General features: G+C 46.4%; 2 protein-coding genes across 3 annotated transcripts; both read left to right on the top strand.

Annotated features, from left to right (window-relative positions):
- Positions 1 to 486: 486 nt before the first annotated feature.
- LOC103000084 (uteroferrin-associated basic protein 2-like) lies at positions 487 to 8326 on the top strand. Its single transcript, XM_007178902.2, has 4 exons — positions 487 to 1123; positions 3910 to 4177; positions 5931 to 6078; positions 8120 to 8326. The coding sequence occupies exons 1-4, from the start codon at positions 487 to 489 to the stop codon at positions 8324 to 8326; spliced, it is 1260 nt and encodes a 419-aa protein (XP_007178964.1).
- Positions 8327 to 12504: 4178 nt separating this feature from the next.
- Positions 12505 to 23758, top strand: LOC103000368 (serpin A11). Of its 2 annotated transcripts, XM_028165581.2 has the most exons (6): positions 12505 to 12578; positions 15932 to 16577; positions 17760 to 18033; positions 20826 to 20973; positions 23139 to 23278; positions 23415 to 23501. In XM_028165581.2, the coding sequence occupies exons 2-5, from the start codon at positions 15935 to 15937 to the stop codon at positions 23274 to 23276; spliced, it is 1203 nt and encodes a 400-aa protein (XP_028021382.1). In that variant the 5' UTR covers positions 12505 to 12578; positions 15932 to 15934; the 3' UTR covers positions 23277 to 23278; positions 23415 to 23501. The 2 variants fall into 2 exon arrangements, with proteins under 2 accessions (XP_028021382.1, XP_007178965.1); XM_007178903.3 differs by lacking the exon at positions 23139 to 23278 and having other exon boundaries at positions 23415 to 23758.
- Positions 23759 to 24140: the final 382 nt, after the last annotated feature.

Here is a 24140-nt window from a genome sequence, read left to right as displayed (position 1 = left end):
TATTGCATTACACTTGCTGTCTTTCCACGTGGGTATTTCTGGCCAGATCTCTGCAGGTGTTTGAATCTGCAATCTGTGCTCTCTCTCTCCTCTTGTTTCTTTCCTTTCCACACTTTTCAGGATTTTTGTCATGAGCCCTGTATTAAAAAAAAAAAAAAAGAAGAGCAAGCGAAAAAGATAAAATAAACCCCAGTGTGGATGGAGAAGACCCACTTGCAGTGTAGGCTAGGGGCAGAATTGAATCCCTGTTAATCAGGTCACTTACCTTTAATTTGTCTGAAGTCATGTTCCAGAATACTCATTAGACTTTCCTTGTTAGACTTAGCTAGCATCCTTCAATTAAGGACAAATAGCAACCCCACCCAGGTGAACTGCACCCAGATAAGAATGAGCCTTTTTCAATCCCCTCAGCATTGAGAACACGTTCCATAGAATATTCACCCGTATACCTCTTCCTTCCAATAACAGCTCTGGATTGTTGCAGAAATGTCCCACAGGAAAATACATCTGGCACTGTCTCTGGTCCTCATCCTCTGTGGCCTTTTTAATAACATCTTCTGTGAAAAGCAACAAGACTCCCAACAGAATATCAACCTAGTCTTATTAAAGAAAATTGCATCTCTCTCCCAGAAGACGGAAGCTGGCTATAAGGCGTTTGCCCAAGAATTGTTCAGGTCTTTGATAATTGAGGATCCCAGAAAGAATATCATCTTCTCCCCTGTGGCCATCTCCATCGCCCTGGCCACCCTTTCCCTGGGGATCAAATCCACAATGCGCACCAACCTCATTGAGGACCTGGGACTTGACCTCAGAAAAATCCAAGTGTTGGACAAGGACCAGCATCTTGTCCAGACGTGGCATGAGCTAGTGAAGCAAGAGCAACTGAAGCACAAGGACATTCTCTTTATCGATAACAACAGGAAGATCAACCAGATGTTTCTGCAGGAGATAGACAGAGTACATGAAGTGGACATCCAGACGATTGACTTTAAAGATACAGAAAAAACCAAGAAGGCCATTAACCAGTATGTGGCTGAAAAGGTACATAAGAAAATCAAAGACTTAATCACCCGCCTGGACCCTCAGACTGTCCTATGTCTTGTCAACTATGTTTTCTTCAAAGGTGAGGTTTATTAAATGCATGAATTCCCATTTGGGGTAAACTTTGCCCTTGTGTTTCCTAAAAGATTTAAGTCAGAAAAAAAAAATTTTTGTCAGTATATCCCATTTTCCCAGAAACCAGTAGATCCAAAACTTTTTAAATTGACTTTGATATCATTGTGTTGTCTAACATTTTTCAGTATTTCTCCTCTTAATCCTCTCAATCATCTTGTTTGCCGTGCTTAAGATATTTTGGAGTAAAAAGGCAATGACTCTTGCTGGTAAAAAAGGGAAAAAGAAATCTTTTTGCAGAGGCATGAGCATTGGCTAATTCACTTGTTTTGTAAGATCAGGTCAGCGTGAGATGAGATGCTTTTCGAAGTTGTGTCCATTGTTGAATTCAGGATCACACACCAGGTGTCTAAAATATCAGTTTAAATTCCTGGTCACAGATCTTGATGTTGCCCTTGGCATCATCTGGCATCTATTTATATCCTCTTCCTCCACTTAGCATTACCAGTCTCCTTCCTCCATGGACTCTCAGCCAGTGGCCTTGCCTCCTGCCAGAATGGGGACAAGAAAGCAGTTCTGACAGGATGTCCTCCATGTGCTGCCCAAGGCTCACACACCTCTCTTCTCACTCTCCCCTCTGGTCACAGTGAAGGAGTGCTTGTCCCATCCCCTTCATCAATGCAGGTCCCCTTCCATCTTCCCTGCCCAAGGACTCCCTCCACTTTCCTCTTACCCCATAGCTCATGCCTCTTTTGTCTCCTTTGCTGGTTTCTCCTCTTCTGACTTCTAAAACTGTCTCCTGCCTCACCTGAGCTCACAACCTCAAACACCATCTGTACTCTGACTATTCCCCACACTCTAGATGCAGCCTGGACCACCTCTTCTGAGATCCAGACTCTAATACTCATCTGCCTACTGACATCTCTTTGGGGATGTTTCACAGACCCTTGAACACAATCCCCCCAACCACGCCCAGCATCTGCTCGCCTCAGAGAATCACAATGCCATTCACCCACCTTCTCCTGACAAAACCTCCCCTCCAGCCTCCAGATTCAAGAACACAGTAAGTCCTATGGATTCTGCTTGCAGAGCTGATCTGGAATGTGTTCGCCTCTCACCATCTGGTCTACCCCATTTGTAACCAAGGCCACCACTATCTCTTGCCTAGATGACTTGCCCCAGCTGTCTAATTACTATGTTTCCATTCGTGCCTGCCTCCACTCCCTTCTCCATTAAAAGACCAGAACACTTTTCTTAAAACATAAATCACATCATTCCCCCATCAAAAGCCCTTCCATAGCGTCCTGTTGCACTTGGAATGCAATCCCACCCAGACCCAGCCTGCGTGCTTTGAGTCCTGCTGATGCCTCCAGTGTCTCCCCATCCCTATCCCTCTCATTGTTATGCTTTGCCCACAAAGACCTTCCCTTCTTCCTTAAATGCATCCTGCTTTTTCCCGTCTTAGTCCGTGATGTTCCTTCCCTAGGAATGTTCTTCCTCCCCTTCTTTGCCAGATGGAGCACCCTCTTCTTTTAAGCCTCAGCCTCAATGCTCCCTCCTGAAGAAGGTCTTCCCTGGCCTTCCAGAGGAAGTGCTTCCATGCTAGCACTCAGCTCCTTACTTGCATCTTTCCTAATGCTCATCACACTTTTAGCCATTTACAGTGGTGGATTGCTTTTCTCTCTGTATTCCCCTTAGAAAGTAAACTCCATGAGGACACAGGTCCTCTGTTTTATTCACTGCTATAACCTCAGTACTTAGTATGGTACCTGGCACATTTTTTGAGCTCAAGAAATTTCAGATTTGAATGAGTCAATTAATGGATAAACTGTTGTGGATTAAACAGGGTTCCTACCAGGACATGAAGATTGTTTGTTCTTTACATGATAAGTGAAGGAAATGCTCATAAAACAATGCTTCCCATCACAGGATGCTTGCTCAGGCTACTGGGACCATTATTCATATTTGGACTCACAGTTCCAAACTAGGTGCCTAGGACATAGAAAGTGCCCCACAAATGATCTTGGAGGAACCATGTCTCTGGATGCTTTAGAGAACTCTCGGGCATGATTCCCTCTTAAAGCTTCCCAAAAGTTTTATCTATATCACACTTTAGAAGGCAAGTAGTAAAAACAGAACAGAGAGGACCGTAAGCCTGGCTATAGAATCAGAAGCAAGGCTAACACTTGCAGAGATTTTCCAGACCAAACTAGATGGCCATCACTCTGGGTGACAGATGCATTTTTTAACTGGTGTGTACCTTGAATCTTTTTTTAAATCCACTGGGGAAGTGCATTATTTAAAGTAGGATTTCACGCAGGGGTGTGCATGTGTGCGCAGGTGTGTGTCTTTCTGATGAAAAGTTTCCCTCCTTGAATAAGTTACATAAGTTTTAAACAGATTTCTTTACCATAGGACTTCTTTGAACTCTTAATACACTCAAATGCAGTGGGAATTTTCAAAGAAGTGTTGCTGTGGTCAATGTTTCCTAAATTATTTGATGACAGAATCCTTTCTTGGTGTTATAGTTCCAGAGGCAGGTATTTTGGTAAACATCCTTTGAGAAATACAGATTTAAAGAAATTCTATGGTGAATATCTTTGAAAATCATGTGTTAGCTTTTCTTTCCTTTGCACCAGTCTAGAATTTTAAATATTCTGTTCACTATGGTCAAGGTATCACCAAAAATAGACTGCTTCCTTCCCAAGCTGATGACCTCTGGGGTCCCCAAACCTGGGGGTGGTGATGATTTTCCGCCAGATCACTCTTAGACTTTTTCCTTCCTGATTCCCCCAGGCATTTGGGAAAGAGCTTTTCAGACCAACCTCACGCAGAAGGAGGACTTCTTTGTGAATGAAAACACCAAAGTGCAGGTGGACATGATGAGGAAGACAGAACGGATGATTTACAGCCACTCAGAGGAGCTTCTTGCTACGATGGTTAAGATGCCTTACAAAGGAAATGTGTCCATCATTCTTGTGCTCCCAGATGTAGGACAATTCCACTTTGCTCTAAGAGAGATAACTGCTAAGCGAGCTAGACTTCAGAAAGCCAGTGACTTCAGGTATCCTATTCTGGAGGAACATTCTAGATTCCCATTGCATTTTTGCTCAGCCCTCACTTCCTCTATGTAAAAGCCTTATTGGGGGTGGGGGGGGGGAAGTTTGGCATCTGGTTATTTCCTAGCATATTTGTAGAAAATGAAACAAACCAAACAGAAAGAATAGCAGCCTGAGTTCCCTTACCAGCCAGAAGCCCCTTAAACTGTTAATTATGGTTCTTTTTGTCACATGTACAGTATCAGAAACCCACTTCATACAAGCTCAGGATGGGTAAAGAGAGGAACTTATTGGACAGATACATGGGAATTTCACTGAACCCCAGGGAATAAACACAGCCAGGTCTCATGAGGGATTGGAACAAGGGACAGCAAGGGCACGCAGAACCCCATCTCTCTTGGTGTCACTAGTCCTTGCTTCTAACCTCTCTAGCTCAGCAAACCAGCTTTTCACACACACGTTAGCCCATGATCCACTCACCCAAAAACTATTTTCTGAGCACCTATTGTATGCCAGAAACTGCTTGGTGCTGGGAATATAATGGTTAGCCAAACATTTCCCTACTATCGTGGAATTTTCAGTCTGGTGAAAGAGGTAGAATGTCAACTAACAAATACACAATTTCGAGTTGTAGTAAAAGCTAAGGAGATAATGAGTAGGGTGACATCAGCGAATTCAGTTGTGGAGTATTAATTAGGGCTCTTAATTAGTTATGACGGTCAGGGAAGGAGCCTAAGGAGGTAAATTGCAAGCTGAGACCACTGTAGACGGGCATGGCTCTCTTTCATTCAATCAGGTGCTCCACCCCACACTAAACTGAGTATCTTTCGATTCCCGCTACATATTCCTGGAAGGGAGCATTGAACTAACCCAGCTTGGGTATGATATTCACCAAGGTCCTATCAAATGTGGATAAATTAAATAGTGAAATCATGATTTTCAATGGCCCACTGATCTGAGCGGCGGGGGTGGGGGGACAGTCTTCAGGCAATAAATGTGTAGATTGGGAAGAAATCTCTCAACAGCATTTACTCCTACAGTTGAGGGCCACAGCAGAGGGGGTCTGCCATCTTCTGCCACGGTTGTGCCTACCACAGTGTTCCTGGTTGGGACAGAGCGGGTACAGCAGTAGAGAGACCCAACTGAACGGGTTGCTAGCCAATCAGAAGCTCAACACCGCACTGACATAGTCTAAAATGGATTGGTTGGTGAGCAACCAAAAATGTTGGGTGGGATGGCTGGCACTACGCATTCTGATACTCTCCCTTAGTCATAGAGTTGCTGATCTATAGAGGGAAGAGTCCTCCTCTCTGTTCGAAAGCTTATCATCCAGGCTGGAGCTTCCTCTCCTGTGAAAACTCCCTCTGCTCTACCTGCAGCACGGGGACCTCATGCCCTCCATCTCCCTCACCACATTTAGGGTCACTGCCCAATTTAAACCCCTGCTTCCAGAAGAAGGGTTGGAGGGACTCAGGGCTGGATGCTCTTGGTCTGACCCTCATCTTCTCTTGCATAGAGAGTCTGTGAAGGGAATCATTTGAATAGCAAGGTATATTTTGAGTAAGTGGTTTGCTTGGAAATTCAGCATTGCAGCTCATACCCCAGCATCTTTAATCTCCCCCCAAGCCAGCACTTCAGAACAAACACTTCTTTTAACTTTTCACTTGGAAGAGGTCTTTCAGCCTAAGGCAAGGTGCTTCCCCTAGACCCCAGGAGAGGGACATTGTTCAGCTTCCTTGTCGTTTTCATTCTCAACAGATTGGTGCACTTAGTTTTGCCCAAGTTCAAGATCTCCTCCAAGATAAACTTAAAACATCTGCTTCCCAAGATTGACATCAAAGATATGCCTACTACAACAGCAGTCACCCAGAGCATCACAAAGAAGGCTTCTCTATCTGTTTTGGAGGTGAGTGGGGCAAATTGTAGAGTCTCTGTTTTATCCACCACGGTCCTGATTGAAAAACGTTTTTTTTTATACAGCAGTTATAGCTCTTATCTGACTGGGTCCCTGGGCTTTGGGGGTTCTTTCGTCATTCACTCACTCAAAAGTAATTGCATCAAGCACTGGAGGCACTGGGGGTGAAGTGGTGAGCCAGCCAGACAACATCTTACTCTCATAGCCGTTCCATTCTATTGATGGGGTAGACAGTGAGCACGCCAACAGACAGATATGTATTATGTCCACCAGTGATACTTCCTGTAAAGAAAGGAAAGCAGAGAAACTGGGAACAGCACACTGGGATGCAGTGAGCAGGCTTGAGAAGTCCTGGGTTGGCCTTTATGCCAAGGCCTGAATGAAGGGCAGGAGAGAGAAGGGGCACATGCCTGGGGACGTGTGTTCCAGACAAAGAGAGCAAGTGTATCCTAAGGGAATGTGAACTTGAAATTTTTGAGGAACCCCAAGAAGGCCCAGGCAGTTAGAGTGCTGAGTAAGATGGAGCCTGGTAGGAGGTGAGGGCAGAAGTCAGGCAGGGCCAGGTCATGCGGGTGTCCCAGGCCCTGGACAGGACGGGGTTTTATTCTGACTGACATGGGAGACCACCGAGGCTGACATGAGCTGACATATGTTTTACAAAAGACCACTTCTTGCCATGCGGAGAACAGGCAATGGCCCTGGAGGAAGAGGGGGACCCATTAGGAAGTTTGGCGGGTAACCCAGGTGACAGGTAATGGAGGATGGACGGGGCCTCCGAGGGAGGGTTAGCTGTGGTGAGAAGGCTCTGTGTGCCTTTTGAAGACAGAGCAGGGGAGCAGGGAGGGAAGAGCCGGGTTTGTAAGCTGGAGCCTGGGAAACGATGGAGCCAATGCCTGAGGCAGGAAAGATGGAGGAGGAGTGGTTTGGGGGAACAAACAGAGACTGGCTCTCTAAACTTGAGATGCCAGTTAGACATCCAGATGCCAGGGAACATTTATTTATGAGATAATTTTACCCATCCCGGTGGGCACAGGGGCTGCCCTCCAATGACTCCACCAAGGTCACTAACTGGCTGGCTGCTTTGTGACTGCCATAGGGGCCAGGATACTTTGAGAACTTTGCCCAGGACATAAATAGCAAACACAATCCCTCCCCGTGATACAGCACCTGACAAATTACAAAGCACTTTTTCATGGTTTCTCTTGCTCGAGTCTCCCAACCTTGGGGGTCGGGACAGGGCAGGGGTCCTGTTCTTTAATTGGGAGATCATGAACCTGTCACTCACAGACAATGGATGGAATTCCCAGGGTTGGGATCCCGAGGGGATGCTGTGCTTCCCGTGGCCCAGTGGGTGTAAGCACTACTTACCGTGTCCAATTCAAACAGAACCCACCCGGCAGGTGTGCACTGAGTGCTGGTTGTTGGGCTGGGTTTGAGACATGTTGAATCCATCACCAGAAATGCAAGCAATGTCATGGCCATGTTCCCCAGCAGGGCCTCTTGCAGATCAGGGAGGCCAACATGCATGTTCTGGCACAAGCACTTTCACACGGAGGTTAAATTGTCCTTGCGTGGATGGAGACAAGAACAACTAGCCCCCTAGTAGTTTTTATCACATCCTTCTTGAAAGTGTTGGAAATGACTATCTCTCAGTCGTTCTATGGGATTTTTTTCTAAGCCTACAGACCACCCAGCCTTCCTCTGTGTTTTATTCCCCTTTCCTCCCTTTTAAACATGTTAACACCTTGAGTTGCCTGCCCTGCGCTGAAAAAGTCTGAACTCAACAATTACCAACCCTAGTATCAACCCCACTCGGGGACATCTGGCCTTCAATGGTGAACCCAGCTGCTGGGAGCTGAGGGTGGTTTTCTAGGAATGGAAGTCAACTTTCCTCCACCTGCCATCGGCCACGGAGGGAAGCTGCCTCCCTGATCTTGACCACAGGAGATCGTTGGGCACACCGCCCCGACTTGTTCTCCGGCCAGCCAGGTGAGTTCACTCCCAGAGCTGAGAGGGAAACTGTCTCTCCCAGGCCGTGCATCAAGCTGAGATAGAGGTGAGCGAGCATGGCTTAATCACGGATGCAGCCAAGGACGCGGACGTGTGGAAGGTCCCCGTGGACACAAAGGAGGTCCCTGTGGTCGTGAAGTTCAATAGACCCTTCTTGCTGTTTGTGGAGGATCAGATGACTCAAAGAGACCTCTTTGTGGGCAAAGTCTTAAACCCCAAAACTGAGTAGAGGGGCCAGGCTGTGCTGCGCAGGAACTTAGCTGGTCATGAATAAAATGAATACAACTCACCACCCTGTGTCAAAATGCTGAGACTGAGAAGTGTGGTCTGGGAATGGAGTGGGGAGGGTCATTGTTGGTCTTCTGTCCAAGAACAGAGCAAGATAAGAAGCAGGTTGGGGACCTGCCAGAGACATTTGGCTGGGGCGCCTTCTGTCCTGGAAGAAGGCTGACATAGGCAGGGAAGCAGTTCTGAGGGGGGTGAGCAGGTGCGGGGGAGCTGTTTCCGTCAGTGGTGGTCTCATCAGCCTTGCTTCCTGTCCAGCTGGCAATCAGAGCCTGTCATCTCATCTGTACAGAGAAGCTGTACTAACTCCCCCAGGCAGCCCCGGGCAGAGGCAGGTCAAACAGCAGAGAGGAGGCTGGGAGGAGGGTCGGTACCCACAGACACTTTGGTGGGCTTCCATGAGTTCACCCAGCTCCAAGGGGAAATGGTGTTACCTGGAGAAGCAGAGGATCCCAGATATGTTGGCAAGCATCTTCTCTGCCCCATGCTCTAGTCTCTTTTCATCTTTACAACAACCTTCTATGAGGGAGTTATTATTGCCCCCTACTGGAAAGGAAGTAAAATTGATGAGGGGAAAACAGGATTGTGTGTGTGTGTGTGTGTGTGTGTGTGTGTGTGTGTGTTTGAGAGACTGGGACTTGGGAACCAGCTGGCTGGCCATGACTTGCCTTGGACATATGGGAGGGATCATGGAGTCTGATGGAAACCAGACATTTGACAAGGGAAGTCAGATCCAGAGGCCATGGGCACAGCTGGCAAAGACATTGGCCAAACAGGCTGACCCAAGAGTGATACCCAAGAGGCGGGACCTTGCCTGGGTGGGCTAGTTCAGAGCAGCAACTGGAGCAGACTAGGACAGAGGGTGAAATAAAACTCTTCTGATAGAGAGCCCAGGCTCAGTGCTGAAAACACAAGGCCAAGAATGAGATTGGAGGCCAAAAATGGGGGAGGGGGGACTGACTGCAGACCCATGCGATGACATGACGAAGCCAGAGCTACCTGGGGGTCACAATTAGACCCAGGAGCCTTGGACTGGATGAGAGAGGGCTGGTCACCCCAAACCACAGAAGTCCCTCTGTGGTGGGGTTTAGGACACAACCCAAGTGTTCTTTTCTGGGAACGATGTGACCCTGAAGGAAATCCATCCACTACCAAAGGAGTCACTTCAGGGCTAGAACTTTCATTCCTTTAACAAGGATGCTCAAACACCCAAGAAAAAAGCATGTCACTTGCATCACCACTTACAACCCAAGCTCCAAGAGAGGAGAGGCCTGGGGATGGGCCACAAGAGCAGCTTGGAGAAGTAGTTCAATAAGGAAGCTAACTCGAGAGAGGAACAGTAAAGTGGATTGTTCTAGAAAATGTGCAGGAAGTGAGTCAACAGCATAACCAGAGGGAGGAAGGGCTAGAGATCCATGCTTGTGTATGGCTTATCTCCAAGCAGATCTACGGCAGAAGCAGAGGGGGAAGGTGCTCGTGAGGATGTTGGGGGCCTGGACCCATTTAGTAGAGGGTATCCATGGAGGATATTGAGGGTCCAGTGTCCCACATGCTAAAGGGAGGTAGGCAGTGACACGTGAAACAAGAAGATTATTGGCACATATAGGAAAAAGCCCGGGAAACGACTGAGAAGCAGTAGGCACCCAAGTCAACTCTGCAGACTTAACCAAGCCCATCTGCCCAAGCTCATGGTGAGCTGTGTCATCTCACAAACTTTGGTGCCACAAATGTGGTGCCTTCACTAGAGGCCAGGGTAGGCTTTTTTTATGACTGCAGCAGTGAGCTGGTGTGATTCCAAGGTTGATGGTGAGAGGAGTTTACTTTCATGTGTGTAAGGGCACATTTTCCTGCCCGTTGACTCTGAGATTGGACACACAGGTGAGGTGTCTGTGCACCAAGGTCAAAGGTTTGCACTCCAGGAAGGAAACCAAGCAACCCAAGGAGATGGTGCTCAATCCTCTTTCCTACTAACACATGACATGTGTGATAGTTAATTTTATGTGTCAACTTGCCTGGGCCACAGTGCCCACATATGTGGTCGAACATTCTTCTGGACGTTTTGGTGAAGGTGTTTTGGGGGATGATTAACATTGAAATTGGTGGACTTTGGGTAAAACAGACTGCCTTCCATAAGTTGAAGGCCTTAATAGAACAAAGACTGACCTCCCCTGAGCAAGAAGGAATTCTACCACCAGGCAGCCTTCGGACTTGACCTGCAATGTCCACTCTTCTTGGGTCTCCAGGCTGATAGGCTACTCTGCAGATTTTGGACTTGCCATCCTCCATAATCACGTGCATGAACCAATTCCTTAAAATCTCTCTCTCTCTCTCTCTCTCTCTCCTTGCTCTACGCCAGGCACTGCATAAATGTTGCCCATGTACAAACATTTCATCCCCACCACAGCTCTGTGAGGGTCTCTACTGTGGCGGGGTCTGTAATAGATTCCAAAATGTGAGTCTCCCGGGATTGTTTCTTCTTCCCTAGCATGTGACACATGATTGTAAAGAGCCAAGTAATTTATGTGCAAGCCAAGAGTGAACTGGATTCCTCTTAGGTGAGAAAGGAACTCTGGCCATGTACTTCAATTTTTTTGTTTATTCATACTGCAAACGTGCCTTTATAAAACACCCAGAAAGTTCTCAGCACTGTTCTAGACCCAGGGGTAGGGTCTCAAACATCAGTGGGTGTAGCAGACCCCATCAGTGCCTGGCCACAGTGTCCTTGGCTTTCACCTTTCCAGCACACAGCAGATGGGTCCTACTGTGAGTACCTTCTGCTCTCCATCTGGGGCTTTAACACACCCGACAGGCCAGAGGCACCTCCAGCCCCACCCTATCATAGCATCAGATTCAGTATCCTAGGAGCCTTTATGTTTTAAAAGTGGCTTTTGATTGGAACCACTGTGCCAACCTGAATGAGCTTTTATTTTGCTTTATGTGTACAATTAAATAATTCTACTTTTTAACAATGTTTTATTGTTTTTTGTTATAAATAAAATACATGCTCTTTTTTGAGAAATTAAGAGAAGACAAAAATCTACAAAGAACATAAAAGTTACCCAATTCCATCACCAAAAGACTCACTCATAAAAAAATATTCATGGGCTTCCCTGGTGGCGCAGTGGTTGAGAATCTGCCTGCCAATGCTGGGGACACGGGTTCGAGCCCTGGTCTGGGAAGATCCCACATGTCGCGGAGCAACTAGGCCCATGAGCCACAACTACTGAGCCTGCGCGTCTGGAGCCTGTGCTCCGCAACAAGAGAGGCCGCGATAGTGAGAGGCCCGCGTACCGCGATGAAGAGTGGCCCCCGCTTGCCGCAACTAGAGAAAAGCCCTCGCACAGAAACGAAGACCCAACACAGCCAAAAATTAATTAATTAATTAATTATTTTTTTAAAAAAATTCATTTAGTTCCACGCTTGGTTCTAGATCTTAGGTAAACAAAAATCAATGATCCCACTTTACAAAGCTTTTGATATGGCGGGAGAGAAAATTTTGCTCTATTCTCTGAATTTCCTTCCAGTCTTTTTTTCCTGTACATGGATCACATTTATTTAAAGCATCAGTAAAATACTGGAATGGTTTAGTGTTGTAGTGAAGGCCTCAGCTGGGGGGTGAGATCTGTCTTCTGAGGATGATCCCACCGCCCACTTAGCGAGCAAACGAGTTATTGACCTCACTGGGCCTCAGCTTCCCATTTGTAAAGTAGAGAGAATCATGCCTCTCTCATTCTTTTTTTTCCCAGTTTTATTGAGAAATATTTGACATCCATCACTGTATAAGTTAAAGGTATACAGCATGATGGTTCGATTTACAGATACTGTGAAATGATCACCACAGTAGGTTTAGTTAACATCTCACATTACTATTGTGAGAGTGACTCATAAAGAAAACTGCCTGGAACACACAAAACGCAGGTAATGGACCAGCAGCCAACGCATCACGACCCCCTGCTGCCATCTCCAACATGAGAATATCCTCAAACCAAGCTGGGTCCAGAATCACAATTCACTTTGTAGGACAGGCCGGCAGGGCAGAAACTTTGAAGAAAAGGTCACTTCCTGTTTTCATACCGGTTCCAGGAATTGACCTGACAAATATTGACTAGGCTGCCACGATCTTCAAACACTATTTTCCTGTGGGTCGAGGTGATGCAGTGCTGAAGACCCGGGGCCCCCAGCCCAGGGACCTTGCTGTGAGTACCACGCTTGTGTCTGAAATGAAGGCGGGGGTGGCAGCTCTCTCTCTCTCTCACTTTGGCAGAAAAAATGGGAGAACTGAGTCCCCTAAAGGAAAAACATGATGATGTACTCCTTCTAAGGCTTGAAGTAGGAACTTCAGGTTTTAAATAACATTTTATGGATAACTTGGCCTTTAAATTTTTTGAGAAAGAAACTCCCAGTATTCCTCGAAGTTAGACAAGAAAACGGAACGATACAACCCAAAACAAAATGATAAAATTGTTGCAGCAACTTTACTGGAAACTCTGTTATATGAAAGAGTGATGATTCAGGGGCCTGGTCTGGAATTTGAATCATGCCCCTGCCACTTAATAGGTGTTTCTCTCCTTAATAGGTGTTTCTCTCCTTAATAGGTGTTTCTCTCCAGGGATAATATTACCAAGGTCTTAAGGTTCTCATAAGGATTCAATTTAAAGAAATTAAGCAAGTTTTTCTCCACTGGGGCACTGCTAGCATTTGGGACGGACCCTTCTTCTTTGCCTGTGACTATTTTAGCATTTCGAGAGTTTTCTCTCTCCCATTAAACTCCAATAACAGCACCTCCTTCTCCAGACTTTGAGATGAACCAAATACTATCCCCCCTTCACACACATCCCTCCCCCTGCATTTGAGAACAAATCTGGCTGGGAACCAATGATACAATATAGCTAATATCCCCACCATAAAAGAAATAATAAATAGGGATATTATAATTAAATCATGGAGTTCTTAATTTTCCTCTAGGATTTTTCTGGAAAAGGAATAAAGGAATAAATTGGATGTAACTATATCCAGCCTCAGTAGAAAGGAGTGAAAATTAACACTGCATACTTCCTATGTGCCACGTGCTATATACATGATATTACGTCTTATAATCCACAAGCAACCCTACCCCCAAGAGGTAGGCATTGTCATTTGCATTTTGCAAATACCACACTGCAGTTCAGAGAGCTTCCTTTACATAGTATCACCCAGTGATTTAACTGCAGAGCCTTGATTCAAACCCGGACCCCCTGACTTACAATTCAGTCCTCTGGGAAATAGATCCTCTGCAAGTTTGGGTATCCTGGGGGTTCAGTAAGAAGAAAATGGTGGTGAGTTCATTGGGATAAAAAGAATAAACTGGAAATAGTTTTATTACAGCTGTACTTCTAATTTTCCCCAGGAGCAGACCAATTTTTAAATTGTTCTGCTTCCCAATATGAACAGAAGTTAAGCGGGCCTACAGCAAGCTGTGCTGGAGGGGTTAGGACGTGGCATTGAGAAACTGCCTGCAGTACTTTGACCAGCAAACGTGTTTTAACGTAATCGATAATGCGGCTAGATTCATCCCTCCTGACAACTGGCCTTGGGGGTTTGGTTGGGTATTTAGAGCACCAGGCGCTATAAATCATCTACAAAAATATGTAAGCGACCCAGAGGTCATTGGTTTGGGCAAAAGGTATTAAAGGTGCTGATTAAGACACAAAATTTATCAGGACAGATGAACAACAAGGATGGGGTGGTAAGCTGTGGGCAGCCGCTGTGGCATGGGACAACAGAAGGGTCAGTTTTGAAGGGAGCGAGGGGACGAGACTCCTTACGGGGGACAGCAAGGTGGGGGATGGGGGGGTCCGAATGTGTGCACGTGGGGATGTGTGTGTGACAAGCGCATTGTCTACACTGCAGCTTCACCTCGAGCTGGAGCTTCGCTCCCAACCCTGAAGCACTTTGACCCGCTCAGGTGACACGAAGGCTCTTCTGGGACATTTTATAACTTAAAGCACAGGAGTTATTGCATTTGTTTCCTAGGGCTGCCATAACAAACTTCCACAAACTTCCACCCAGCTTAAACAACAGAAACTGATTCTCACAGTTCTGAGGACTAGAAGTCCAAGATCAAGGCGTTGGCAGGGCTGGTCCCTTCCAAGGCTCTGAGGGACAGTCTATTCCAGGCCTCTCTCTTTGCTTCTGGGGGTTTGCTGGCAATCTTTGGTGTTTCTTGGCTTGTAGAGCATCACCCTGATTGATTTCTGCCTTCATCTTTACATCTCCTTCTGCCTGTGTGTATGTCTGTGTCCAATTTCCCCTTTTTATAAAAACACCAGTCATGTTAGATTAGGGCCCATATTAACCTCATATTAACTAGTTACATCTCAATGGCACTATTTCCAAACAAGATCACATTCTGACATGTTGGAGATTAGGACTTCAACATATGAATTTGTGGGGCGGGGGATACAATTTAACAGATATCTTTCCTTAAACTCTCCATCAACTAAGATACAGGTTTCAGCCCTTGCATGTGACAAAAGGTACTCGAAATAGCAGGTTTGATGGAGACAGAGTAGATCTTTCTTGTCTCTCCCCCACCCTCAGGCTCCACCCATCCTGCGGCTTTGCCACCCCTCATCCTCATGAGCTGTGCCCACCCGCAAGGTCCCCAAGGCTGATCGTCACATCCACACTCCAGCGAAGGGAGACCAGAAAAGTAGAGGGCACTCCTCTTTCTGGGAGAGCCTGGCCCAGGAGTTCCACACATTGTCCTCTCCCCTCCAGTCAGCAAGATTCTAGTTACTGGCAACACCTAGGTGCAGGGGAAGCCCAACATCACTCATGTCACAGTGTCCTGACCATTTGTTCCATAGTATTGAGGGTTGCCCCAGTCTTTGAAAGTTAATGAGTGATTGAAAGAATGACTGGAAAGGAGAAAGATAAAAGAAAAAGAAGGAAGGAAGGAAAGAAGGAAGGAAGGAAGGAAGGAAGGAAGGAAAGAAGGAAGGAAGGAAGGAAAGAAGGAAGGAAGGAAGGAAGGAAGGAAGGAAGGAAGGAAGGATGGAAGGAAGAGAGGGAGGAAAGATGGATGCAGGGAGGAAGGCAGGCAGAAAAGACCATGGAAGTTCTTTTTTTAATAGCCCAGAGTCCTTTTCTCAGCAAAATCTTATAGGCAAACCAATATGTAAAGCAGACAAGAGGCCGCTGCTCTGACTCTAGCCTGGGGGAAAACGTCTGGAGCCCGCTGGCTCATCCCCGCCTCACCCTCCATAGCAGCAGTCCCCAAACTTTTTGACACCAGGTACCGGTTTCGTGGAAGACAATTTTTCCGTGGACGGAGTTGTGGAGCAATGGTCCAGGCGGTAATGCAGGCAATGGGGAGCAGCAGATGAAGCTTTGCTTGCTTGCCCGCCACTCCCCTCTTGCTGTGCGGCCCAGGGGTTGGGGAATCCCTGCTCTACAATGCCCCGCTCCTCTGTGGGATCCAGTTTGGATGGGAGGTTTACCGTGTAAACGTGAAGCACTGTGAAGCTATTTATGAAGGAGAATGACGTGTTCACCATCTTGTTTTTAGAGGATGGGGCCAGCGTGGCAGTGGCTCCTGGGAGCGGGGATCCTGGCCTCTGTCTACTGTCAGCCCTTTCCTGCCCGCGGAGATAAGAGCCTGGGGGTGCCTGAAGCTCCCCGTGGTCAGCTCTCGGAAGCCCTCCCCGCCTACCGCAAAATCACACCCACCATTACCAACTTCGCTTTGCGTCTATATAAGCAGCTGGCAGCAGAAACCCCAGGAAACATCTTCTTCTCCCCGGTGAGCATCTCCAGCACCCTGGCCCTGCTCTCTCTGGGGGCGCAAGCTGACACTCCAGCTCAGATCCTGGAAGGCCTCGGCTTCAACCTCACGGAGACCCCAGAAGCTGACATCCACCGGGGCTTCCAGAGCCTCATCCACACCCTTGACCTGCCCAGCCCCAAACTTGAACTGAAAGTAGGCAACTCCCTGTTCCTGGACAAACAGCTGAAGCCTCAGCAGCACTTTTTGGACAACATCAGGGAGCTGTACCGGGCTTTCGCTTTTTCGGTCAATTTCACGGACTCCAATACGACTAGGAGGCAGATAAATGACTACGTGAGGAAGCAAACGTACGGGCAGGTCGTGGACTGCCTGGAGGAGTTCACCCAAGACACACTCATGGTTCTCTTGAATTACATGTTCTTCAAAGGTGAGGGCTGGCTCCGGCTCATCCATCTCCAGCCCTGCCCCTAAAAGGCACCTGTCTAGAAGCCTGTAGCTGTTTCTTCTGAAAGTTACCTCTGTATATTTAAATAATGTTCTTATAGGACTACTTCTTAATTTATCAATATTTGATTTCTCTTGCCATGTTTTTTCTATTCTACTTTTATCCTGATTTTTAATACCACTGACACTCAATCTCACTTTTCTATTAATACTTCATTTTTTAGAGAAATATTTTATTTTTATATTATTGCCTATTTCAAACCTACAGAAATATGCAGAGAAGGATATAGAATCCACCATGCACTCCCCCCCACCAAGAATTAGCAAATATTAACATTTTTACTATTTACTTCAGATTTTTATTTTTTTTTTAAATGTAATATCGCAGATACAGTTCAATTCCTTTTTAATCATTCCTTGGTCCCATTTTCCTCCTTCCATCCCTCCCCAGAGGCAACCGCTATCCTAGGGTTGGTGTGTATCCCTCACATCCATGGGTTCAACCATTAGGGTCTGAGTCTGAATCATCTTTGATTCTCCAAAGGTGAGGAAAGGTCCAAGGAAAAGAGCTACCATTGACTTTCAAGAAACAAACAAATTTAGTTGGACTGGAGCATAGAACACAATAGTGGAATGCCTAGGTGGGAGTGCTGAGAGTTGTAATAAAAAAAGTAATCAGGGGCTGTATTGAGAACCCTAGACTTTATCTTAGGATCCCAAAATCACCAAAAAGTTCGAAGCAGTGCAGTGACATACCTGTTGTAGAAAGTTCAGTCGGGCTACAATTTGGGAAATGGTTGGAGGAGAATAAGAGTGGAAGAACAGAGACAAGTTAGGTTAGTGAGATGGTTCAAAGTAAGACGGTGGCCTCAAATAAAGGTGTGGCTTTGGAGACAGAATCAGCAATACTTGGTCACTTGGAAGTGGGCATGAGGGACAGGATGAGCCAGCCCCCACTCCCTGTCACCAAGATCGGTGTTTTCAGGAGGTCAAGTCAGGAGGTGGTTGTCAGTGGAGATTATAAGTAGAAAGAGACGAGATACTACACACGGGGACAAGGCTGTGACAGATTCTGCATCTCTAACCAGTGTGGCTTAGTGCATGTCTGCCTAGACTTGCTCTCTTAGAGTGTGTTCTCATGGTTCTGTGGGTTTTGTGTCCTAAGCCAAGTGGAAGCATCCTTTTAATTGCTACCAGACCCAAAAGCAAGAGAGCTTCTTTGTGGATGAGAGGACCTCTCTCCGCATCCCCATGATGCACCAAAAGGAAATGCACAGGTTCCTCTATGACCAGGAGGTGGCCTGCACCGTCCTCCAGATGGAATACAACGGAAACGCCCTGGCCCTGCTGATCCTCCCTGACCCGGGAAAGATGGCTCAGGTGGAGGAAGCCCTGCAGCCAGAGACCCTGAGGAGATGGGATCAACTGCTCCTCCCCAGGTAAGTGCCAGAGTGCAAGGACTTTGTTCAAGAACTCGAGCAGGCCTTGATCAACTCCAGTTGCAAGACCCTAAGCCCTGGCTTGGCTCACTGCCCTACCAGTTAACCAACTGTGTGGTCTTGGGCAATTCTTGCTCTTTGGGCCTTGAATTTCCTCACATGTAAAATGGGGCCATGATAACCACCACATTGGTTGGTTGGAGGATTAATCGAGTTAATATGTATAGAATATGAAAGTGGTACCTGGTGCAAGAGAAGTGCTCACCAGGCATTAATCATTCTTATCCCCTTCCAGACATCTTTCTGCCTTTGCTCTTCTCTTTTTCTCCAAATAATAATTTACTACCAGAAGGTAGTTAAGTGTAGGAAACAAATCAGATCAAGGACAATTATTAAGAATAATTATGACCCCCACAGAACAGTGGGTATTTCTTAAGAGTGCCTCTGTTTTAATTAAAACATTTCTTAAAAAAATTAAATACCAAGAAGAACATTGTAAAAGTCAGAATGCCGATTGCCAGTTTGGGGGAGTCTCTACCTACCCCCTTCCATCTCACTTGCTTTTTGGTCTGTGGTTTTTCTCACAGTGGTTTTAGCCTTTTCTGGCTTCCCTAGACCCCATACTCCAGCTACCCATTCTTGAAGTGTATCTTCCTTTATGGGGCACTCTGGGATGAAATCTGGCCTCAAGTTCTAATTACCTCTTGCTGGATAACAAACCATCCCAAAATGGAATGGCTTGAAAAAAAACCCATCTGGCATCTCTCTCAATTCTGTGGTGGACTGGGCTCAGCTGGGTGTTTCTCACTTGGTGCTCTCAAGGATGGAGTCAGATGGTGGCCAGGGGTGGAACATTGAAGACGCCTCCACTCAGATGTCAGGAGGCTGGGCTGGCCGGCTGGCTGAGCTAAGGGCCAAGCAGGCACCTCTTTCTCTCTCCATGCAGCATGTCCATGAGGCTAGCCTGGGCTTCTGCACAGCAGCTCAGCACAGTTGATATTGTTATATGACAGCTCAGGGCTCCAAGAAGGAGCGTTCTAAAAGGCAGGAAGTGAAGGCTCCCGCTCTCTTAAGGCCTGGGCTCAGAAATTTGCCAGTGTCATTTCTGCCATATTCTATTGGTCAGATCATTCACAGAACCCACCGGATTCAAGGGATGGGGGGCGTATAGACTAAACATCTTGATGGCCATCTTTAATCCACCATCACCAACTGGTAGGCATCAGTCACCTGCATGTCCACAGGAGCCTTCTCTCAGCACCCCAGTGACATTGAGGTATCAAGGATAGAGAAAGGATGTTTTGTTTTGGGGTAGAGATTCAAGTACCAAATGAAAGAGATACAGGTCAAGAACAGAAGCCAGGATTTAAAGTATTGTTCCTGTTGTCTATGAATCTACATAGCTCTGGTCAGTTTCTGATTCCAGCCCCATATTCCTAAACTCCCTTGGAGTGAACCTGCCCCTTCCCCCATCACAGGAGGAAATACTATAGGACCTTCTAGACCAGTAGGTTTTCCCTTAGGAAGGGTCTCTTTTGACCTCCCACTTAGACCTTCAAAAATCAAAACCAATCCAAGTTATTTTTCTAAACCTCAGATGCTCCCTGATACCATTTCTTGTGCCCGAGAGTTACAATATCATGGCAGCATTTGAATGGGCTTTCAGACGTGGAAAATTCAGGCTGCCAGGTTTCCCTCCATTCAGCTGTGAGAAAGGTTAATTTTTTCAGAGGAATCATGCTTCTTGGTAACTCCATTTCTTCATTTACACTGATTGAACACCTACTCTGTGTTGGGCTCTCTAACAGACACCCCTCAGCTAGACTGTACTAAAAGCCCCCCCATGGTAGGGCCTACTCTCCAAGTTCTACCTGTGAAAAAATTATGTCAAGTAAGCCCTGTTTTCTGTTGGTCACATTTGTTTCCTTTTTTTCACCATTCAACCCCTGACTTCCTACTACCTTCCACTTCAGTTAGACATCTGGACCCTCATATTGGCCCAGGAGATAAACCAGTAAAGATACTCCAACCTGAATTAGCATCTCTAATCTGAATTCATTCGAGGCAGAAGTTTCCAAGCTGGCTATTAACTAAGCAAGCTTGCAGGTGTCATGGCAACGGTCAGACAATAATTCCAGAGGAGAATAATCCCAGGAAGAAAGGGACAGCTTTTCTATGGGTCACAAGAAACTTGTGAATGTAACACAAGGAATATGGCAATCTGATGGCAAAGGCATGACAATAACAGGAGGGAGAGTTATTCCATTGATTTGTGCCCACACTGTACATGCAGGATCTCTCATCAGATCTTCAACAGGCCGTGAAGCTCAGACAGGTGAGAGATGGTGTACCTTCTATTAGGGGGTTGTCAGTAGATGGATTTAGGATATAGTTCAGAATCTGAGCCAACAGAGCTTGCTGATGAATTGGATATGGAGGTGGGATAACGTTAACAGTACTTAACTTCTATGGTTATTACATGGCTTCAATCAGTGAAGCCTTGTAATCCAATGTCTGGCACCCAGAAAGCCCTCCAGAAATGTGACAAAGATGAAGACCTATGGCTATGCCAGGAGTCTTCTCAGATCCAGACACAGACTCTCTGTGAGGTCTGAAGAGAAGGAAGCTCTGGGTTGTGGAATGTCCTGGCATAGCAGGTAGTGTCATGAGAAGACTGGTTCCCACACTCTGAGAAGCATATCTCCTTCCCAAAGCTCAGGCTGCCCCCAGACAGGTCAAAAGCAGCACAGATAATGAGACAGCAGCGCTTCTCCGTCTGATTCTCTCCTCAGCCTGCTGGATTTGCATTTGCCAAGGTTTTCCATTTCTGGAACATATAACCTGGAAGAGATACTCTCCCATATTGGTCTCACCGGCTTATTCAACTTAGAAGCTGACTTCTCAGGAATCACTGGGCAGCTCAACAGAACTATCTCCAGGGTAAGGTGGTAAGCGTGGACGTGTGTTGTCAGAGGCGGGGTGCCTTTTCTCCTCTGACATGAGGTGCATTTGAAAGTCAAGTTCCCCCTTTTTTCTATTCTGGCTTTTTAATATCACAATCTTTAAGACTTCTTTTCACAAGCATCTCCCTTTCCATCCCCACCCCCTTCTTCTAGACCTTTATATTCTTCAAAGCAGGGACGGAGTCTTGAATAGAGTAGACACACATTCAGGGTCATCCACAGAGCCAGAGTTTCCCCAGGTGTGGGACTAGGCTTGTTTTTATCCCTTAAACTTCCTCCGAGGGCAGGTGGTGAGACTCTATCTGACTTTGTTTTAGTTGTAGAGAGTAGTGGGCATGAACAGGAAGTATATCCATCAGTTTTGCTGCAATAACAAATGATCCCCAAATCTCAGTGCCTTATCATCACAGAGATTTATTACCTGGCCATATGACATGTCAGAGGTGTGTCACTACCATCTGGCTACAGATCTACTTCTCATGTTTTCTTCCTTCTAGAATGTAGGTCAAAGGAGAAGCTCCTATTTGGGACATACCCTTCTTATAGCAGTGGGAAAAAAGCAGAGATAATGTGCTATGTCTCTTAACACTTCTCCTCACGTGTGGTCTCTGTCAAGGCCACTCACAAGTCATTGGCTAAAGCAAGTCCCACAGTCAAGACCACCATCAATGGGGTGGGCTCGTGTTCTCCTGCAGGAGGTCCTGTAAGCCACAGGGCATGGACGAGGGCTGATGACATCCTACAGGAAGGGAGAGTTCATACTTGAGAAAAATAATGCAATTTTCCACAGGAGGGAAGGCAAAAAAAGACCCTTCTCTGTTCTTCCATCATCTTCCTAAGATAGAGTCATTATCAGTTGAGTCTTTATTAGAAATTTCATAAGGAAAGTTTACTCTCTTTTATTTGGGAAAGACCAGCTGAGATTTGGAATGTGAAACCAAGGAACAGGGATGTGGTCTTGTGTGTGTGTGTGTGTGTGTGTGTGTGTGTGTGCGCGCACGTGTGTGCACCCACTGTGGAGAAGGTAAACAAAAAGGAAAAGAAATAATTTAGTTTTTTACAGAATTTCTTCCACAGTGACCTCAGATATATCTCTTCATAGACTTTTTTGGAAATGAAAGAGACGGGCAACACCAATGTTTTTCAACTTTTTTTAGTTAAAGCCTCAGAATCCTTCCTAAGGAGTGGTGTGAAAATGAGTTTTTAAAAAAACAGAATTCTTTTCACGGAGCCCAGTGGAGGGCTCAGCACATCAGACAACCTGGTTTCACTGAGCTCATTTTGAAAACCGTTGACTCAGGCTGAGCAATCCATTTTTCTTTTCATGTTTTTTAGAAAAAGGTTCTTTTTTTTAAATTTTATTTTTTAACATCTTTATTGGAGTATAATTGCTTTACAATGGTGTGTTAGTTTCTGCTGTGTAACAAAGTGAATCAGCTATACATATACATACATCCCCATATCTCCTCCCTCTTGTGTCTCCCTCCCACCCTCCCTATCCCACCCCTCTAGATGGTCACAAAGCACCGAGCTGATCTCCCTGTGCTATGCGGCTGCTTCCCCCTAGCTATCTATTTTACATTTGGTAGTGTATATATGTCCATGCCACTCTCTCGCTTCATCCCAGCTTACCCTTCCCCCTCCCCGTGTCCTCAAGTCCATTCTCTACGTCTGCGTCTTTATTCCTGTCCTGCCCCCAGGTTCTTCAGAACCATTTTTTAAAAGTTTCTTTAATTTATAATCATACTTGCCCTATCAAATCAGGACCTTGATCCATCAATTTCAACATTCTAAAATGCAAATATTTTTTAAGATGGGAGTACCTTTCATCATGTCTTTAAAATGTGAGTGCTTTTTGTTTTGGAGCTCCTAATCTAATTGGGATATATGTATACGTATGGCTGATTCACTTTGCTGTATGGTATAAACTAACACAATATTGTAAAGCAACTATACGCCAATGAAAAATAAATAAATAAATAAAGTAAAGCCAATTAGATGAGCAAGCTATTTTAAAGATGAGAAAACTGAGGCTGAGAGAGGGCAAATGCAGCTCGTAGCAGAAAATGACACTTGGGTCTGTGCCACGTGCACCCAGGTGCTTGGGAAGTGCTCCTAAAATTCGCTGTTGGGTTTTTGCAGCCTGGTGCATGCTCAGGTAGCCCTCAGCCCTGTTCAGGCCCATCTGTCTCCCGTTCAAAGAACAAACAGCACGGTCAGGGTGACTCCCCAGGAAATGATGGAGGCGGAGAAACTGGGACGGAGCAGGAAATGAAATAAAGGTTGGAGTGCTGCCTGGGAAGGCGGGACCTGAGCGGGGTGACTCCGCCTCCATCTCCCTCGTGCCGCACGAGGTGGCATCGGCCCCTGGAAACGCCCTGCCCCGATGCTGTCTCTGCCCCTCTTCTCTCCTTCTAGGTGTCACACAAGGCGGCAGTGGACGTGAGTGAGAGGGGAACAGAGGCAGGTGTGGCCTCTGGCCTCCTCTCCCAGCCCCAGTCTCTGAACGCAACGTCGGCCCCACACGCCCATTTCAACCGACCTTTCCTGGTGCTCCTTTGGGAGGTGACCACCCAGAGCCTACTCTTCCTGGGAAAAGTCGTCAACCCAGCTGTGGGGTGACGTGGTAGGAGGCCAGGGGTTGTCCTGTCCCCTCCCTGAAAGACAGGAAAGCCAGCACCAGCCTGCATCTCAGGGCTGCTCTGAGGACCATTTAATCAGTGTGCAAAGATGCTAATAAAGTTCGCCTTGGGTTTTGTGAACAGTGAGGGGCAATGCTTACATGGTGTGGGGGGGTGAGCACGCAGAACAGCGGTCAGTCATTCACTCTACAATTTCCTCCAATCCAGTGTCAACTGTGGTTAGAAATTTGGAGGTGAGAACAGCCTCCGATTATGTCCTCCTCAGAGACTTCCACCACTGCTGCCACCACTGCTGATCTTTCCTGTGTGTCTTTTGGGTCCTAGGAAAAGGCACAAAGGATATCAGGAGGAATAAGCGAGTCTCTCACTTCATGGTGGCCGATCTTGGCTATGCAGCAAAGTGAGGTCGTCCTGAAACGTCATTGCCTCGATGTCAGGAGTTAGTTCACCTTGAGGGGAGATTGAAGCCGGGGCAGGGGCTCTAAGACAAGTTCTATGAATA

The sequence above is a fragment of the Balaenoptera acutorostrata genome, chromosome 3 (genome assembly GCF_949987535.1).
Source record: "Balaenoptera acutorostrata chromosome 3, mBalAcu1.1, whole genome shotgun sequence".
Classification (NCBI taxonomy): domain Eukaryota; kingdom Metazoa; phylum Chordata; class Mammalia; order Artiodactyla; family Balaenopteridae; genus Balaenoptera; species Balaenoptera acutorostrata.
The sequence above is the reverse complement of the archived record's forward strand: the minus strand, read 5'-3'. Positions and strand labels throughout refer to the sequence as shown.

What these genes read in the sequence shown, in the direction of transcription:
- LOC103000368 (XM_007178903.3), top strand. Translation starts at nt 15,935, where the DNA reads ATGGGGCCAGCGTGGCAGTGGCTCCTGGGAGCGGGGATCCTGGCCTCT. An exon ending in GAATTACATGTTCTTCAAAG is followed by an intron (nt 16,578 to 17,759) that starts GTGAGGGCTGGC and finishes TTGTGTCCTAAG; the next exon opens with CCAAGTGGAAGCATCCTTTT. An exon ending in GATCAACTGCTCCTCCCCAG is followed by an intron (nt 18,034 to 20,825) that starts GTAAGTGCCAGA and finishes TTCTCTCCTCAG; the next exon opens with CCTGCTGGATTTGCATTTGC.
- LOC103000084 (XM_007178902.2), top strand. Translation starts at nt 487, where the DNA reads ATGTCCCACAGGAAAATACATCTGGCACTGTCTCTGGTCCTCATCCTC. An exon ending in CAACTATGTTTTCTTCAAAG is followed by an intron (nt 1,124 to 3,909) that starts GTGAGGTTTATT and finishes TGATTCCCCCAG; the next exon opens with GCATTTGGGAAAGAGCTTTT. An exon ending in CAGAAAGCCAGTGACTTCAG is followed by an intron (nt 4,178 to 5,930) that starts GTATCCTATTCT and finishes CATTCTCAACAG; the next exon opens with ATTGGTGCACTTAGTTTTGC.